This window comes from Gracilinanus agilis, chromosome 1 (assembly GCF_016433145.1).
Source record: "Gracilinanus agilis isolate LMUSP501 chromosome 1, AgileGrace, whole genome shotgun sequence".
Lineage (NCBI taxonomy): Eukaryota > Metazoa > Chordata > Mammalia > Didelphimorphia > Didelphidae > Gracilinanus > Gracilinanus agilis.
Genome location: NC_058130.1, coordinates 706,526,861 through 706,545,055, shown reverse-complemented (window position 1 = coordinate 706,545,055; position 18,195 = coordinate 706,526,861). Strand labels below are relative to the sequence as shown.

At 41.5% G+C, this 18,195-nt stretch overlaps 1 protein-coding gene across 1 annotated transcript; it reads right to left on the bottom strand.

Moving 5' to 3' along the window:
* Positions 1-2,081: 2,081 nt before the first annotated feature.
* Positions 2,082-17,917, bottom strand: LOC123256078 (zinc finger protein 3-like). The gene is made up of 3 exons (XM_044684772.1): positions 17,360-17,917; positions 9,591-9,765; positions 2,082-3,112 (listed from the first exon to the last, which is right to left on the bottom strand). Exons 1-3 carry the CDS (start codon positions 17,915-17,917, stop codon positions 2,181-2,183), a joined length of 1,665 nt encoding a protein of 554 aa, XP_044540707.1. The 3' UTR covers positions 2,082-2,180.
* Positions 17,918-18,195: the final 278 nt, after the last annotated feature.

Here is an 18,195-nt window from a genome sequence, read left to right as displayed (position 1 = left end):
AGAGACCATCTTGTTTGTCCTTATATCTTCAGTGCCTGGAGTACAGTAGGCCTTCAAGGAGTGTTTGCTGAATTGAACTGAATGTGGGACAGAAATTCAGGAAAGTGATTATGATTGGATTTATAAACCTGGAACCCAAATGACACTTAAACTTTCTGAGAATTGATGTGCGGTCATCAAGACAGAAGAGAGCTGAACCAAGTGACCTTCTTGCTGTTCCTTATACTCTCTCAGCCTTACCTTTGCTCTGGCTATCTCTTCCAAGCCTGAAATGTACTACAGTTCATCTCTGCCTCTTAGAATCCCTCATTTCTTTCAAGGCTCAGTTCAAGCACCCCCTTCAAATTAAAGCCTTTCTTTGCTCCCCAGTTACTAGTTCCTTCCCTCAAATCATTTATATCTAGTTTATAAATATCTATATATGCATGTAGTTTTCCCCAGCTAGAGTAGAAGCCTCTCAAGGACAGGGATTGTTTCACTTTTGTGAACAAAGTGCCTGGTACACAAAAGGTGTATTAATAAATGCTTGTTGATTAACTGAACAAAGTGCCTGGTACACAAAAGGTGTATTAATAAATGCTTGTTGACTGACTGAAGGACTAGGGCAAAGCTGTAACAGACATCCACACTTATGGCAGGAGATGAATGATGATCCAGCAAAGAAGACTAAGAACTTGTTAGACTGGAGAACCTTGAGAGAACAACAAATTGAGCCAAGAAAGTATCCTGAAAGGGGATGATCAAAAGAGGGAAAGCATGAGAAATGAAAAAAGCCATCACATTGGACGGTTAAAGAAATCACTGTTAACCTTGGAAAGAGCAGTTTGAGTTTCGGAATGAGATCCAAAATCATACTGTTTGGAATTAGGGAGTGAGGAAACAGATGCATATGGCTGCTCATTTCATTTTTCCTCCCTAAACCTGACCCATACATTCACTGTTTCCACCAGCTTAGAAGAAGGCTCAAACACATGCTTATAAATTTTAAATACATTTTAACACTATAGATGAGAAAACTGAGGCCCACAGAAGATGGGAGAATCATCCAAGGTCAGATAGTAAACAGCAGAGCCATGATTTTAACCTAAATCTTCTGACTCCAAATCAGTGTTTTGGGAATTATGTATATGTATCGTCTTACATGGAATCACAATTCTGTCTACTAGATATCCCCATAAAAAGCATTCTGGAAGCTGGAAAAGTAAGAGATAGTCTGGTGTATAGAAGATAATAGGATCAATAATTACAACTGGAAAGAACTTTATAGGCGATCTATATTTCTCCAGCTGAAGGGGACAGAATTGAAGAGGGGCTTCAAAGGCCCCACAGATCTGAGATCAGATTCACCAGCTACTCTTAAGTCTGGAAGAAAGCTAGGGCCATACCTGGGCTACCTGAATCCTGAAGAAGTATTCAAGTGGCAGGCACAATATAGAGCAGGAATAAGGAGTGGTAGTACACTGTTCCCTATAACCACCTCTGTTTTTTTCTGGATACTCATCCCAGTAGGTTTGGGGGCCTCCTGCTGGGTAAACCTTAGAGGTACTTCTTAGTTCTAGGTTGACTTCCCAATCACCCCTTTTTCTTTCCTGCCAGCTTCCTTCCTAGGTGGCATTACTGTATGTAGGCCCCTCCAAAAACAGAACCCAATTTTCTGGTATTTCCCTACCCTCTTGTCCCTGAGGCAGGTACAGGGGGTTTCTGAAGGTTTTTGCTATTTTAACTATGGGAAGATGGATTCGGAACTTGAGAGGTGAGGAAGATCAATGAAAAGAACAAATGAGGGGAAAGTTACAAGCATCACAAAACAAGTTTTCTCTGGTGTTCACTGGAATGTCAGAGGATTTGGTCTCTCAGCTCTCTTGACTCAGCTACCACGGTATCTTTTTGTTTTAAGAGCCTCACCAAGCCCTCTTTCCTTTTTGTACTCAAGACAGGTGCTTTTGCATTCTCCCTCCATTCAGTGAGGAAGTCTCCTTCCAGGGCACTCTGGATCTCCAATTTCTCCTCTGCACTAGGTCTTATAAGTAAGACACTGATACAAAGAGGAACTAACATAGGTCTTTGTTGGGCAGAAAGGGTACAAGTAAGATTAATGTTTTAGGGTTATCTCAGATGATGGTCTATTTGATCCAATATGGCCTCCTTCACAAAGGAAGGCTGCTACTCCAGATAGTTGCTCACTGCCTAGAATGACTCCTCTGGTGTTCCACAAGCCCTGAACTCCGCAGAAAGGCTTTCCCACATTCCTCACATTCAAAGGGCTTCTCTCCAGTGTGAATTCTCTGGTGTTGAATGAGGGTGGAGATCAACCTGAAACCTTTCCCACATTCACTACACTCATAGGGTTTCTCCCCAGTATGAATTCTCTGGTGCTTCCTAAGGCCTGAGCTCTGGCTGAAGTTTTTCCCACATTCACTACATTCATAGGGTTTCTCTCCAGTGTGAATTTTCTGGTGTCTGATAAGGACCGAGTTCCGACTAAAGGCTTTCCAACATTCAGTACATACATAGGGTTTCTCTCCTGTGTGAATCTTCTGATGTCTGACAAGGTGTGAACTCTGATTGAAGGCTTTCCCACATTCATTACATTCATAGGGTTTCTCTCCAGTGTGAATTCTTTGATGCTGAATAAGGTGTGAGCTTCTACCAAAGGCCTTTCCACAATCATCACATTTATAAGGTTTCTCTCCAATGTGAATTTTCTCATGTTCAATAAGTTCTGAGGTATCTTGAAAGATTTCACCACAGGTATCACAATGAGCATCTTCTTCAATAGGAAATCTCTGATCTGTTACATGGTTTGAATTAAGACTGAAGCTTCTCTCAAATTCATCATATTCTTGGCTTTGCTCCCCAATGGTGGTTGTCTGGTGGATTGCTGCCACTGGTCTGAAACTCCTTTCCAAGGAAAGGGATCTGTTCAGGTTCTCCTCTCCAGGTTTTCCCTGCTGCCTTTCTAACCTGATCTCCTGTTCAAGGACATCTCCAAATACAGGTCCCTGGGAAACTTCCTCTGTAGGTCTTTCTGAAACCATCCATTGAGATTCCACTTCTTCAGAAATTTCTTGCTTTAGAATTAACTCTTCATTCACAGTTCTGGTTTCAAGATCTAAAATAAAGAAAAATGCAAATGTTACACAATACTTAATCTGACACAGTACAATTTCAATGAAACAAAAGCCTATTTTTCTTCTTTAATTTTAATTTATCCTTGCCCAATTTATTTCCCCTGTAGCTGAGGCAATAAAAAAATTCCAATAAAAAGGTGATGACCGCCCATCTTAATATTGATCTCATTATGGTGAAACAATGAGAAAGAAAAGAACAAAAGGGGTTCATTGGACCAAAATGGAGTGAGAGATGTTGGGAAAAGAATCAGGGTAAAAGGGTGGCCAGGGCAATAGACAAAGCAAGAAGCAGGAGTGCAATAGGAATATTAAGGATGAGTAAGGACTGATTCTTTCATACTCAATCTTTCTCCTGAAGCCTCCCTTCTGTTGTAAGGAGTTACTACCCCTTACTGGATAATTTGTATAGTGTGGTATCACTATAGTTTGTCCTGATGGATAGGCTGTATGTTATGACTGTTGAAACAAGATGGCTTCTTGTAGCAGTCTTAAGAATTCTGGCTTAGGCGGTAATATATAAGAATATATTTATTATGATAAAAAGAAAAACTAAGGAAAGGGGATAGGAAAATGAAATAAGTGGAAGAGAATATATTAATCCCTAAGCTAATAAATCTTACCTAATAGCCCCAAACCCTCTGATTTGCAAGGATCTCTTCAGTCTCTAACAAAGTTGAAGCTACTCAATCTACCTCTCTATCTAAATTCCCCAAAACCCTATTCTTATCTTATCCTACACTAAATTTTAACTTATTCACAAAAGAAGAGTAAGTTAGTCTTTCTTCTTAGCTGTCTAGTTGGAAACAACAGTTCAGATTCTCCACAGCCTTCTCCAAACTCACAGCAAACCAGCTGGGCTGGCAAAGATTTTTTCTACCAGCAATCCCCTTCGATGTTATGGTTCGCTAGATGAATTTTGTCATAGCAAAGTAAATGAGAATTTCCCAGGTTTTGTCAAGCCACCTTTGAGACCTTCTTATCACCACAGGATCAGTCCCAAAATGCAAAGACAGTTGGGTAACTGTCTCCCAAGGCACTTTGGGAAAATTCTCTCACCCATTATTACTCTCTAACATTCCATTTAAAGAAACCTAACTTACCTCTCTTTATGCATTTATAAATCACTTATGTTATTTATCTCTATGTCCTAATGAATTCTTACTTAATTAACTCATAATTACCAAATATCCTACTACATTTCTCACACTTAATTGATGACCTTAAGCTTTTGAACAGACTAAGGCTATTTGAGAAGAGCTCCACTTATCTTCTACTCTTCTCAAAACACTCTTTCTTTCCTTTTTTCCCTCAGTCTCATAAATAGAACTCCTCCTTGATAAGGATCACCTATTTTCCTAGATCCTTAATCCTAATCAATTTCAATAAACATTTTATTTTTTTCAATGTTAATTCAATAAAAAGGTATCAATAAACATTTACTAAGTCCCAATTAAATGTAAGATAATGGGGAAAAGAGATAACAAATGACAATTGCTAGCCTCAAGGAGCTTAGATTCTACTTTGGGGTATATACAAGGTTGGATTTGAAGGGAGCATAAGAGAGATCTGAACAACATGGTCAAGGAAACTTAAGGAGGCAGAGAACACTTTTCACTATAGGAACTGGGAAAAGTTTAATAGAGAAGGTGGCAACTGAGTTTAGCCTTAGTTGAGGAAAAAGTATATCTCAGAGATAGGAGCCTGTCTGCTCAAACACATAGCTGGAGAACGCCAGTTGGAACAAAAAGTACATGAAAGTCATCCTGGATTCCTCGTTATCTATCACTACCCCTTACTTCCCCACCCCACCAAAACCCAATCTCTTGTCAACGCATTTAGATTTCACTTTTGCAACATTTCTTAAATAGAGCCCTTTCTTTACTCTGACACTGTAACCACTCTAGGGCAGGCCCTCAACACAGGGTCTGTCTGCCTCAAATCTCTCCCTACTCCATTCCTTCCTCTATTCAGCTGCTAAAGTGATTTTCCTAAAACACAGGTCCAACCATGTCACCCCATCCCCATTCAATAAACTTCAGTGGCTTCTTATTGGCTCCAGAAGCAGATATAAAATGCTCTATTTGGCATTCAAAGCCCTTTATAAACTGGCCTGCTGCTACCTTCACAGTTTTTTTACACCTCACTCCCCAACATGTACTCTTCAAATAAGTGGACACTGACCTGTTATTTGTGGCTTATTCCACAAATAAGACAGTTCATCTCTTGACTCCCAGCATTCTCTATGTCCCCCATGCCTGAAACATTCTCCCTCCTTTATTCCAACCACTGACCTCCCTGGTTTCCTATAAGTCCCAATTAAAATCCCACCTTCTACAGGAAGTCTTCCCCCAACCTCTCTTAATCCTAGTGCCTTCCTTCTATTAATTATTTCCCATTTAATCTTGTATATAGGTGCTTGCCTTGTATATATTTATTTGTATATTGTCTCCCTTAGTAAATTATATATAAGCTCCTTGAGAGCAGGGATTGTTTTTTGCCTCTTTTTGTATCCCTGGCATTTAGCATAATAAATGTTTATTAACTGATTGACTGATGAAAGGGAATAATGTGAAACCAAGCTACAAAGGCAGGTTAAAGCTAGACCTTAAGGAAGACCTTAAATTCTATTCACTAAAGTGTTTGCATTTTATCCTATCTCTCTCCAGCTTCCTAGCCTTTAACTTACAATATATTCTAGTTTACCCTATCCTATAAAAACTTTTTCTTGATTATGCCATTCTTCAAGTTATCATCTTCGCTTTTACATTTCTACTATGAAACTTTCTGGATCTATTCCTTCATAATATACTTGGTGCTTAGCTTCCTTCAATCTGTTTTCTGTCCCACTACTTCTCTGAAACACTGATTATTGTAAGAGGGAGATTTTAGGTATTTATAGATATATATTTAAAATGTGGTCGCCAGGAATCAACAATTCAGATTGATTCCATAAAATAGACCCAAGTCAGGATCGGGTTTAAGGTAGTTTATTTACAATTAGGAAGGTAAAAGATAGAGAAATAGAGAGAGGGAGAGGCTAGTCCAGGCCTGGAGAGGCCTGGACTGAGAGAGAGGGTTAAAAGTCTAATTAAACTAGGCTGCAAACCACAAGACCTTAGAAATCAGAGAGGCTATAAGCCTACTTAAGGCAGAGTTTGGAAACGCCAAGGTAGGCCAAGGAAGTCAGCCTAACTTACCCACGTGACAATTCAGAGTAGAAGCATTCTGAGGTCTCAGCCGAGATCCTTCAGCACCAAGTCCAAAGCTGGAACTCCTTCACCAGCTTGTAACCCACATATTTATAGAGATAGCATCTCTTGTCATTTCCTGTGGGCCCACCTCTAATTCAAGTGGACCAATGGCAGCCTCTATACTGGTTTGGACTGCCCAAAGGGCAGTCCCTTGTTCTCATTTGATACTTATTGTCACGTGTGATTAACTCATCTCCCCTCCACACTAAGGGAGGTGGGGATGATATAATCTAATGGAAGAGAAAGCAAAATCAATGTTTTGCTAAGTGCATTGACAAGAAACCAATTGGGGGCAGTCCCAATTTGGTTTCTTGTCAATATGCTTAGTAAACATTGGTTTTGCTTTCTCTCTCTTCCATTCCCCTCTTACCTCTAACTATTGTAGTTAGAAGACCTTTGTGGGTATAAGATGATTATGTAAAATGATCACTTTGGGTGACTAGGCACCCAATATGATTATCAGGGGGGGATTGTGTAAATGGAATTAGCTCAAGCCCATTCATAGTCAAAACTCTACTTACCCTAGGCATCTAGATTATATCATCCCCACCTCCCTTAGTGTGGAGGGGAGATGAGTTAATCACACGTGACAATAAGTATCAAATGAGAACAAGGGACTGCCCTTTGGGCAGTCCAAACCAGTATAGAGGCTGCCATTGGTCCACTTGAATTAGAGGTGGGCCCACAGGAAATGACAAGAGATGCTATCTCTATAAATATGTGGGTTACAAGCTGGTGAAGGAGTTCCAGCTTTGGACTTGGTGCTGAAGGATCTCGGCTGAGACCTCAGAATGCTTCTACTCTGAATTGTCACGTGGGTAAGTTAGGCTGACTTCCTTGGCCTACCTTGGCGTTTCCAAACTCTGCCTTAAGTAGGCTTATAGCCTCTCTGATTTCTAAGGTCTTGTGGTTTGCAGCCTAGTTTAATTAGACTTTTAACCCTCTCTCTCAGTCCAGGCCTCTCCCTCTATTTCTCTATCTTTTACCTTCCTAATTATAAATAAACTACCTTAAACCTGATCCTGACTTGGGTCTATTTTAATTATGGAATCAATCTGAATTGTTGATTCCTGGCGACCACACTTTAAATATATATCTATAAATACCTAAAATCTCCCTCTTACATTATCAAGGTCACCCTGTTATGAAATGCAGTGACTTCTTTTCAGCCTTCACCTTCTTTAGCCTCTCTTTGGCATATGGCATTATGGACCACCTCCTGCTAGCTGATATTTCTCCTCCTCTGACTTTTAAGACACACTATCATAATTCTTCTCCCATTGTCTACTTCTTTGTTTCTTACTGTCTACTCTTATACCTACCTCCTAAATGTAGGTGGTTCTCTAGAATCTCCTATTTAATATTTCTGTCATTATGTTCTGACAGCAACTCAAATATAATAACGTTCCAATCCAAACTCATTATTTTACCTCAAAAACCTGACTCTTCCTCAAAACTCTATTTCTTTTAATAGTACTATTATTCCTCCAATATCCTAGGCTCATAAGCACCAGAAATCATTTGACTCTTCTTTCTTATAGAAACTTCCAGATCCAATCAGCTACATTTAAATGCCTATTACTAATCTGGTTTAGGCTACCTCCATACAAATACTCAAATTAATCCTCTTCCCTTTGCTCACAGAAACCACCTTAATTTGGGCCCTTAACACTTCTCATCATCAAATCCTATAACAACCCTCCAATCTAACCCTTATACCCCCTGTTCTCAACAGTTCAAGTCTTCGCTTCTTCTTATCAGCACCTACTCCACAATGATGTACTAGTAATCTAAAAGCAAGACCAAGTCCATTCTCTACTAAAAAACCTTCAGGAGAAGCAGCTAGGTTGCTCAATAGATGAGAGTCAGGCCTGGAGACAGGGGATTCTGAGTTCAAATCTGGCCTCAGACACTTCTAGCTGTGTACCCCTGGGCAAATCACTTAACTCCAACTACCTAGCCCTCACTTACCATTCTGCTGCCTTGAAACCAGTATTCAGTTCTGATTTTAGACAGAAGGTAAGGGTTATTTAAAAACAAATCAAAACAACAAACTCCTGACCCTGGCATTCTAAGCCCAACACAAAGTGGCTCCAATCTGCTAGTCCAATTTTATTTTCTTCTACTTCCTTTCAAGTACTTTATATTCCAAATAAACTGGGCTAATCTCAGGCTGGTCTCCATTTTGCCCTCTCCTTAATCTCCTTTACTTTGCTCACACTAATCTTCAACCTTGGAAAAGATACCCTCCAACTTCCATTTATTGAAGTATATCCTATTTCCTCCATGGCCAACTGAAAAGTCATCGACTCTATGAAGACTTCCCTGGCTGTCCCTCTCTCCCTTATCCCCACCATAGGTTTAAGTGATCTTTCCCTTTATTCTGTACCACTTCTTTGTGGTACAGAAATATCCCCCTCTTCTTTGTATCCAAGTCATTGTATACTTGTCAGAGTTATCAAAAGGATTTGTGCCTTATCTGTTCTTTGCATTCCCAGAACATGGCAACATTTGTCAAAAAAGAAGATGATGAGTTGAAGAATGGAGAGGGATGAAGAGGCAGGAAGGAATATAGGGAGTGTAGCCATGAGGAAGGGCTAGGGTGATTCTTTTTCTCAGCTGGCCCACTTATTGTTTATATGTTGGCACCTCCTCTCGGACTGAATGGTATAAAAGACAGATCACTGACTATGAGAAAAAAGTCCTAAGTTAGACATAATCTTAGGCTAACCCCTTTTCTGTCTCTAGGTTTTAGTTTCATTCTCTATTAAGTGAATATTATTACTTTACCACCTCTCTCATGGGGTTGTTGTGAGACAGGCTAAGCTCTTTGAAAATGAAGGGCTTTATAGATGTCTGCAATACCACTGTGGCATGCTGTATCTAATCTCCATTAAAGTCCTATTATACCTGTGGCATAGAGGTGACTGGGCTTTCAAAGTTTATGGAAGTGGAATACTAGTTCTACCAAGCTGGGAAAGCTTCATGCCCAGTGATGGAATGTATATCTCTTGTCAAAGGACTTGCTTAGCCAAGTTGAGCAGAACTCAATCCTGGTTGGCTGAAAAATGATATTTTGGCTACAGAAACTCATGGAGCGGAGAGGCTGTGACTTGCATTCAGTGGATGCAAGGATGGAATGCTTGCACTAAAGAAATCATAGATTTTTTTAAGTCTTTAAGTCCCATTGATGGGAAGGAAGGAATACCTTGTTGGGGATCCTGGAGGGACACCAGGGTTCCATGATGAAGAGATTCAGGCTTTGTTCTTGAAGAATCACTGATCGAAGGCAAAGAAGATGACTCTGGTACTGCTCCCAAGAGTGTCATTTCTGTCACTTTCTCTTCTGACAGCACTTCTGCTTGCTGGGCAAAGCTTGGAACCTGGGGAGCAATTAGGAATATGGCAGATGAGAATGGATCTGTGAGAAAAGAGGAAGCCCCCTCTTAGCAGTGATAGAAACCATCCCCTGGGTTCAGGGTGGTTTCCAATTCTCAGGGAACTTGGAGCCAAGTCTATGCCTAGAGCTTTTGCCTCTAGATCTGCTCCCTAGAGAAAGGGGCAGGCATGTACAAAAGACAACAAATACTAGTGAGGCATGAAGGCTTCTGAGGAGGCCCAGCAGGGCTTGTGAAGCATTCAGGGGTGTAGGACTGCAGGCAATGGAACTGAGCTATTAACAGATAAGGTACATGGAATAGGCACAGATCATTGATTCAGAATTAGAAGGGACTCCAGACACTGAGTTCAATCTCCTGATTTTATAAAGAAGGAAAACAAGGTCTAGGTTATGTGACTTGTCCAGAAAATTATAGATAGTGTCTTGAGGTAGAATTTGAATTCAAGTCTTTCTGACTTCAAATCTACTGCTCTATCTACTATCAAATCTACTGCCCCATGGAAATGGCAGAATAAGTTCACTGTACTCCAGAGAGACTAGAAGGAATTCCAACCACCAGAGATTCAGGTGAACAACTATAGCATTAATATAAATGGCATTTTAAACTTTCTTACAATTTACCCTACAACATTTTGAAGAAAAACTACATTCCTATTAAATCTGCCTGGCCCTAATTAAAACTGACCCCTGCCTTATATCATTCCTGCTTTGAAAGAGCTTTTGTTGGCAGAGATGGCTATATTGCATTTGTTTTATAAGAAAGGGTAAACAGATCCATGAGAGCTGATCTGTAGGAATTTGCCTCAACCTTTCTATCAGCATTCATATTTTTACCACTTCTCAGGGCAAGAAGTCCCTAAGCTCATGAGACAAGACAGCTTCTGATTTGTTGGAAACAACCTAAATATCAATAATTTGTCACAGAACCTCAGCGTTGGAAGGCACTAGAGATACTCTTGTTTTAACCCCTTTTTATGAGGAAGTAGAATTTTGGAGACAAAGAGTCAGCTTGCCCAAAGTCATAGGCATTCAAGGATTCAAGCTCAGTTTTATTATTCCAAATCCAGTTTTCTTTCTAAAGTAGTAGGCAGAAATCATATGGTATAGAGGCAAGAGAGAGGTGTAGGGAGTCAGAAGCTTGCTTCTAGGCACCATTCTATGTTGAGGACAAATCTCAGAATAGGAATATTTAATATACTACTTCCCCTACCAAAAACTTTCTGTACTCTTGCTCCTATGCCTTTTTACCCTGGTCCTTATGCCAGGAAGATCCTCCTTCCCACTTCCTCATCCTATCGCTTTCCTGAGATACATATGTGGTATAGTAGAAAGTATGGATTTGGAGTCCAACAATGTAGGTTCAAATACTGGTTCAACCCCTTCTTAGTTGACAACTAGCTCTACAGTGTTGGGGAATCCATCCGACTCCTTGTGCTGGTTTCCTTGCCTGAAAATGATGACATAGGAGGGTCCTTCCAGCTCAAAATCCACCAACCTTTAAAACTCAACTCAAATGCCACTTTGTCCAGAGGTTTATTTGTAATCTGTTGGTAACAACCAAGAAGTAATATCACACTGTGCTTTGTAATTCTGAAATTTATCATGAATTTTTGCATATTAGAACCCTCTGAGTTTATAGCTTATCTTCCTACTAGACTAGGAGCCTATCTAAACTTTGTATCTCACAATCTCTTCAGACTTTTTACTCCAAGAATCTAGAATGGTGTTCTGCTCTGAACAAATGCACAAAATGAATCAAACTGTGTAACCTTCTACAGGCCTCAGTTTCTCTTACCTGTAAAAGGAGGGAGCTGGACTAGATGCTCTCTAATATCTCTACCAAACAAGGTTTCTATGATTTCCTGTCTTCCCTGAGTACTTCCTCAGTGTGTAGCCCTGTACTAGATGCCAGAGTACACTGAAGACAGTCTTTGCCCTTAAGAAATGTATAAATTCACTGGGGAGATAAGAAGCACACACTTCAAAAGATAAATCCTACATTCCCAGCTCTACTATTACAGAAAAGCTGTAGTCTATGTGGGTGGTTTTACTTATCCTGAAGTTATTAAGAAATTCACAAGTATTGATTAGGCTCTAACATGTGCTAGACAGTATATTGGATAGTAGGAACACAATGATAAAAGGGGAAAAGTCCTTGCCCTTGAGGATTTATCAGGGGATACTATCTACACATAAGTATCTAGAGGTAGACAAAATATCTACAAGGTGATGGGGTGGGGCAAGTGGGAAGAAAGATCAAGAAAGACTTCATGTAGGAGGTGGCACTGGAGCAGAGCTCCCAAAAGAGCTATTTTGAGAAATGAAGAGGAAGAAAGAATGCATTCCAAGCCTGAGGGACAGTTAAAACAAGACTTGGCTCCTGATCTCCAAAGAAGTAAAATAAGAGCCAGATTTAATATGCTGACATTGACCAAGGTAACCTTCCTGGGCTGTGGAACTAACTGTACTATGCAAAGGTTAGAAGGATTTCAACCACAGAGTTTTATTTAATAGTCTCTTAAGCATTATGGTTTGCATCTTTATAATGTATTCCTGCATGGTCATACATGTAATCTTTAAAATTACACATTTCTGTTTAAATAAAACAACATACAGTATGTGAGTGTTGGTAGCTTGAAATATTTCATACAGGTCTAGACAATTGAAAATTAAAAAACAAACAAACAAACAAACACACACACAAAAAAAAAACAAGGGGGCAGCTGGGTAGCTCAGTGGATTGAGCATCAGGCCTAGAGATGGGAGGTCCTAGGTTCAAATCTGGCCTCAGACACTTCCTAGCTGTGTGACCCTGGGCAAGTCACTTGATCCCCATTGCCTAGGCCTTATCACTCTTCTGCCTTGGAGCTAATACTTGGAAGGTAAGGGTTTAAAAAACAAACAAACAAACAAATAAAAGAACCAGCTAGTACAGGAGTGCTAACTTATGAATTCTAAAGTTAACAAAAGGTTGTCAAACTTTAGTTTTAGAAAATTAACTCTATAATTCTTTGCTATTGTTTTCAGTCATGTCTGACTCTTTGTGACCCCATTTGGGGCTTTCTTGGCAAAGATACTGAAGTGGTTTTCCATTTCCTTCTCCAGCCCATTTTACAGATGAGGAAATGAAGGCAAATGAGGGTAAGTGACTTGGCCAGGGTTGCACAGTGTCTGAAGCCAGCTGTAGACTCAATTAGATGATTCATCCTGGCACCAAGCCTGGCACTCTCTCCACTGTACCACCTGGCTACCCCCATATTTTATCATTAATTCTTTTTTTTTTTTTTTAACTCTTCTGTTCTGTCTTAGTGTCCATACTAAGTATCCAGACCTGGTGCCTTGCAATGATAATTATCAACTCTAAGGAAGTGTTTGAGGTCAGATTTGAACCCAGGATCTTCCATCTCCAGGCCTGGTACTCTAGCCACTGAGCTATCCAGCTGGCCCTTATCATTAATTGCTGGCAGCTGAAACTCCCTTCCATCCATCAGAGCTAAGATCTCCAGGACCTAATTAGGAAATTACTCCAATGTCTGTGTACACATACACACACACACACAACACACACACAAATGTATATACATACAGTACATACTTATATGTATACGTAACACTGTCCTTGGGCCACAGTACTCTGTGTAAGGGGGAAATGGGGTTTTATGGGTTCAATTACATCTGTGTATATATGTAATATACACATATATGTGCCTACACATATATATTCAAACACACATTCAAATATGTCCAAACACATCCTATATAATAACGGGCGATTGTTGCATTTAATTTGATTTGAAAAAATCCACTCTAGGAGTAGTCGAATGAATTTCGTTCCTATCTACTCTGAGCAATCTTTACCAGCCTTTTTCTCATTTTCTTGGCATAGATTACAAATAGTTCTGGGTCCATGGATTTGGCAGACCTTGTGATGACATTAAAAAATTTTTTCTTGTCTTGCTGGTGTTACAAGCCTTGTTTGAAATCAGTATACAGATGACCTCCAAAGAATTTTAAAGCCTCTAGCAGATGATTCAAAGGGAAAACACTAACTTTGATGTACCCAAGTTCAAGTAGATTTGTGTAAGTATGACAGCTTCAAGGCCAGCACTCAAATTTTAGGCTCCAACATTTTCACTTGGCCCTGAGAATGCTGATGAAATGGACCTTTAAAATTTTCAAGTATCTACTTGTATATCTGCATGGCAATATTGATTACTATGGTAAGATACTGGAAAAGTGTAAAACATCTATGTAATTAAAACAATGAAAATGATAGGCATAGGGCTGAGATTTTATTAAAATATGTCTGACATACATTCTCTTGACACTTACTACTAACATCTACTGAGTTTAAGATCTAGATAGATGGATTGTTCTCAATCTATTTGGTGATGGTCCCTTCCAAATCCCCTAGTACAGTGATGGGCAAACTTTTTAAAGAGGGGGCCAAAGGAAAGGAAATGCTCATCTGTCAGTCTGTTTCTAAGGCAACTCTTTCAAAGTTTCATTGTACTTGTATCCTACTCATTGTATTCGTCAGATTAGGAATAATGTCACCAGCTGAAAAGAACATTTCAGGGGGCCATAATTTGCCCATCACTGCCCTAGTAGTTTCCACTTCTACCTGTGGTGGTAAAGGGATTCAAGTCACAGAGTCTAGATAGAACTTAAATCATCTGGCCCTGCCATGTTTGATAGCAGTGTCAAAAATTTCTTGTATCTTCTCTGTTGTCAAGTACCATTCCAGAATTATGTACATGTTATTTCCAAAGGCAAAAGTTGTTCTACTTCTCAAATTCTTTAAAGAGATATTTGGATTGCCTTTTGGATTTTTCCCTTAGGGATTCAGTTTCTTCTTGGTTTAGTTTGCAGATTATAAGTCCTCCAGGCAAAATCCAGAACAGATTTTTAAGGTGCATACAAGATGTGTTTTAAGAAAACATGCACACTATGGAAACTGTGACCCATACTCAAAAATGGACATGAAGCATCAGAGATCAGATTTAGGAAGTAAAACTTCAGAAGGAAGCAGGTTTCCTTCATTCTAAGTCTTCTAGTAGGGCAGGATAAGTACTTGTTGGAGATATTGCAGAAGGGATTCCTGGATTGAGTGACCACAAAGGTCACAATGAGATTCTGTAGGACGCTGAGTCAGGAGAAGACTGAAGGGAAGGAGAAATTTTGGGAAGAGAGATGCAGGACCACTTGTTGGAGAAGATGCAGAAAGGATTTTGGGGTTGGATGAGATGGTGTTAGAATCTATAAGACTGGCCTCTATATCATTCTCAAATCCCTAGAAATTCCACAGTGGAGTTTAGAATCTCTTAAGGGAGCCTCAGTTCAGGAAATGTATCACTTTTCAAAGGGAAATTGGAAATATTTCAGTGTAAAGAAATCATTCATAGAAGGTCCTGAAAGCTTCTCACACTTTCTGGGTACAGACTGAGCAGTACACTGAGGCAAAACACTCAGAAATGCTTTGGCTAGGACAGTTGTCTTTCTGTGATAATTTTACAGGGTTACTCACCATTTCATATGCTTCTAGCAACAGCTAAAAGATTCAGGTACAGCTACACACAGTCTGAAGAGCAAACCAGAAAGCCAAGTCCAAATAGGAAAATCATTCTGCAGTCCAATTGCTCATAATGTGTTAGATGTGACAAAAAGAGAATAGAAATGTGTGTTGCAGGAAAGGGAGAGCAAGAGAGCGCACAAGAGAGAGAGAGAGAGAGAGAGAGAGAGAGAGAGATCGATCTACTTTGCTTGGAGGAAAAAAAAGGAGAAATGGTCAGTTCTTGAGATTGTTTCAGTTGGAGAAATGCAGAAGAACAATTAGCAGTATGCCCAGAACTCAAAGAGAAAAGTCTGTTTTAAGGATTTTTGAATCCTGAAAGGCAGTGGTTTGGAGACTATAGCTAAGTGGGGAAAGGGCAGCCAGTTTACCCACCCCCACCCAGGAAAACTCCAGCTCAAATGAGCAGCCTGTGCACCTGTCCACAGGCGAAAGAGATCTGTCTTAGGAATGGGAAAACATCTGCTGAACTAAATGCAGGGCTCCAATTTCTGTGGTGATTTGTTCTGATTGAAACAGCACCTGTTCTCATATGGATACAAATGGGTAGACCCACATAGTGAGAACCTACTGTTAAAACCAGAGTCCATTTACAGGACCCTTCAAAACTCCCTGGCATTTAAAGATCTCTACAATATGGCTGACACCAAACCTTAGCTTCACAGAGTTGGTCATGGTCATAGATGATCGACACTGGAAGAAACCTAAGAAGTCATCTAGTTGAAAACTCACTCAAAATCACATAATTAGTGAGTAGCAGAGCCAGCATTTGGTTACCTCCACTGTACGCCCAGTGCTCTTTCCATCATCACCCACTGTTCCATGAATCCTCCATTTCTGGCAAACAAGACTACTCTCTGGTCTCCAAAACACATCTGCTCTTCTTTTGCCAAGACCAACCCCTTGATGATCTCCTTGATTCTGTTCCCTCCCAGTAAGCACAATTATTCTCCCCTTCCTCTAATCTTCAGCCTCCAGCTCTCTCCTGGTTAACTACAGATTCCTATAAACATGGTCAGACTTTGTTTATCTCTTGTCCCTATCACAGACTCCAGGGCAAGGATTGTAACATTTTGTTTCTTTGCACATGGTAGGCCCTTAATAAATGCTTTAAGATTGATTCTCCATTCCATACTTTTTCTCAGGCAGGCCAGCCCAGCTTGGAATGCTCCCTCCCTTCCAAATCCAACCCGACCTTCAAGTTTCTCAATGAAGCCTTCCGGGATCCTCCCCAGTTAGGAATGAGCTTTTCACACAGATCTCATAGTGTCTAGTTTATACTTCTCTAAAGCATTTATGGTAGTGTATTGTTTGTTTTCTTAAGAAGATTTCATCAAAGTGGGGAAGCTCCACCAATAGGGACTGACACCTTTTCTACAATTTGTAGGCTTAGAGGCTCCCCAGGAAGCATTTTAACTGACTTGCCCAAGGCTGCACAGTAGGAGATGGGACAGAACTGGGCTTGACTCAAGGCCAGCTCTCTATCCATAGTCACATAGGGTGGCTGGGAGGTGGTCAGGGGTAATGAGAAGAGCAGAGTTCAAATCCTGTCTCAGACACTTATTAACTGGGTAATCCCATACAAGTCCCTGACTGCCTCAGTTTCTGCGCCCATAAAATGTATGTACTAGGCACCTGACATATTTTAGCCTCCTTTTATTCTTACAATAATCCTGAGAGGTAAGTGCTACTCTTTTCTGACATCTGAAGAAAATGAGGCAGATAGAGGTTAAGTGACTAGCTAGCAAGTATCTGTAGGCTGGATTTGAACTCCAGTCCATCATTCTATCCACTATCCAAGCTTCCTCATAGTGTAAGGTCCGCTATATGATAGAATGTATAATGTCATATGATAGAATAGAACTGATATAATGAGGTCATATCGTATGATGATAGATGTGACATAATGTTTAAGATATGACATATATAATGATGTTATGTAAGATAGGGCATATACCAAGTGTATAATATAATAAAAGACATTAGTGCTGGCTCTTGGAATTACTGTAAAGGGTCCCAACAAGGAGGCAGTCGTGGTGGTGACAAGAAGGGGGTCCCCCGCTGGGGGCGGGGGCGTGCAGACATTTTCACCTCCCTCCCTGCTCCCCGCGCCGCCCCTCCCCCTTCCCTCAGCCCGTCCCGTCGGGGCGCTGACCTGCGGCTCGGCCCCCTGCTCCTGCTGCAGCCGCAGCCGCAGCAGCAGCTCTACGCCCGCGGCCGCCTCGTCTCCGGAGCGCGGGCTGCGGCCCCGCACCCAGGCCTGTACGTCGGCCGGCAGGATGGTGAGGAACTGCTCGAGCACCAACAGCTCCAGGATCTGCTCCTTGCTGTGCCGCTCGGGCCGCAGCCACTGGCGACACAGCTCCCGGAGCCTCCTCAGCGCCTGCCGCGGCCCGGCCGCCTCCTGGTAGCGGTACCAGCGGAAGCGGGGGCCCGACGCCGCCCACGGCTGCGGCTGTACAGGCTGGAGAGACGGCTGCAGAGGTTGGGGAGGAGGCGGTGGCGGAGGCTGCAGAGGCTGAGATAGGGGAGGCGGCTCCACCCGAACCCCGAAGGCCGCCATAGCCCAGCGCGCGCTCGATGCCTCGGTTGCTCCTTCGCTTGCTGCGCCTGGGACGTTCCTGACGCACGGAGCCCGAAGGTCAGGTTCGGGGACCCAACGCACACACCACCCGGGGCTCGCGGGGTGACGTGGGACCAGCGCCTGAGCCTCGCTTGGACTCAGTATTCCCCATGTGTAAAATGGGCGGGTCAGACTCCAGGACGTCGGGGCCACGCCCGTTCGGCCACCCTAAAACTCCGCCTCTCGGCTTCAGAGGGCGGGGTGGAACCAGAGAAGAC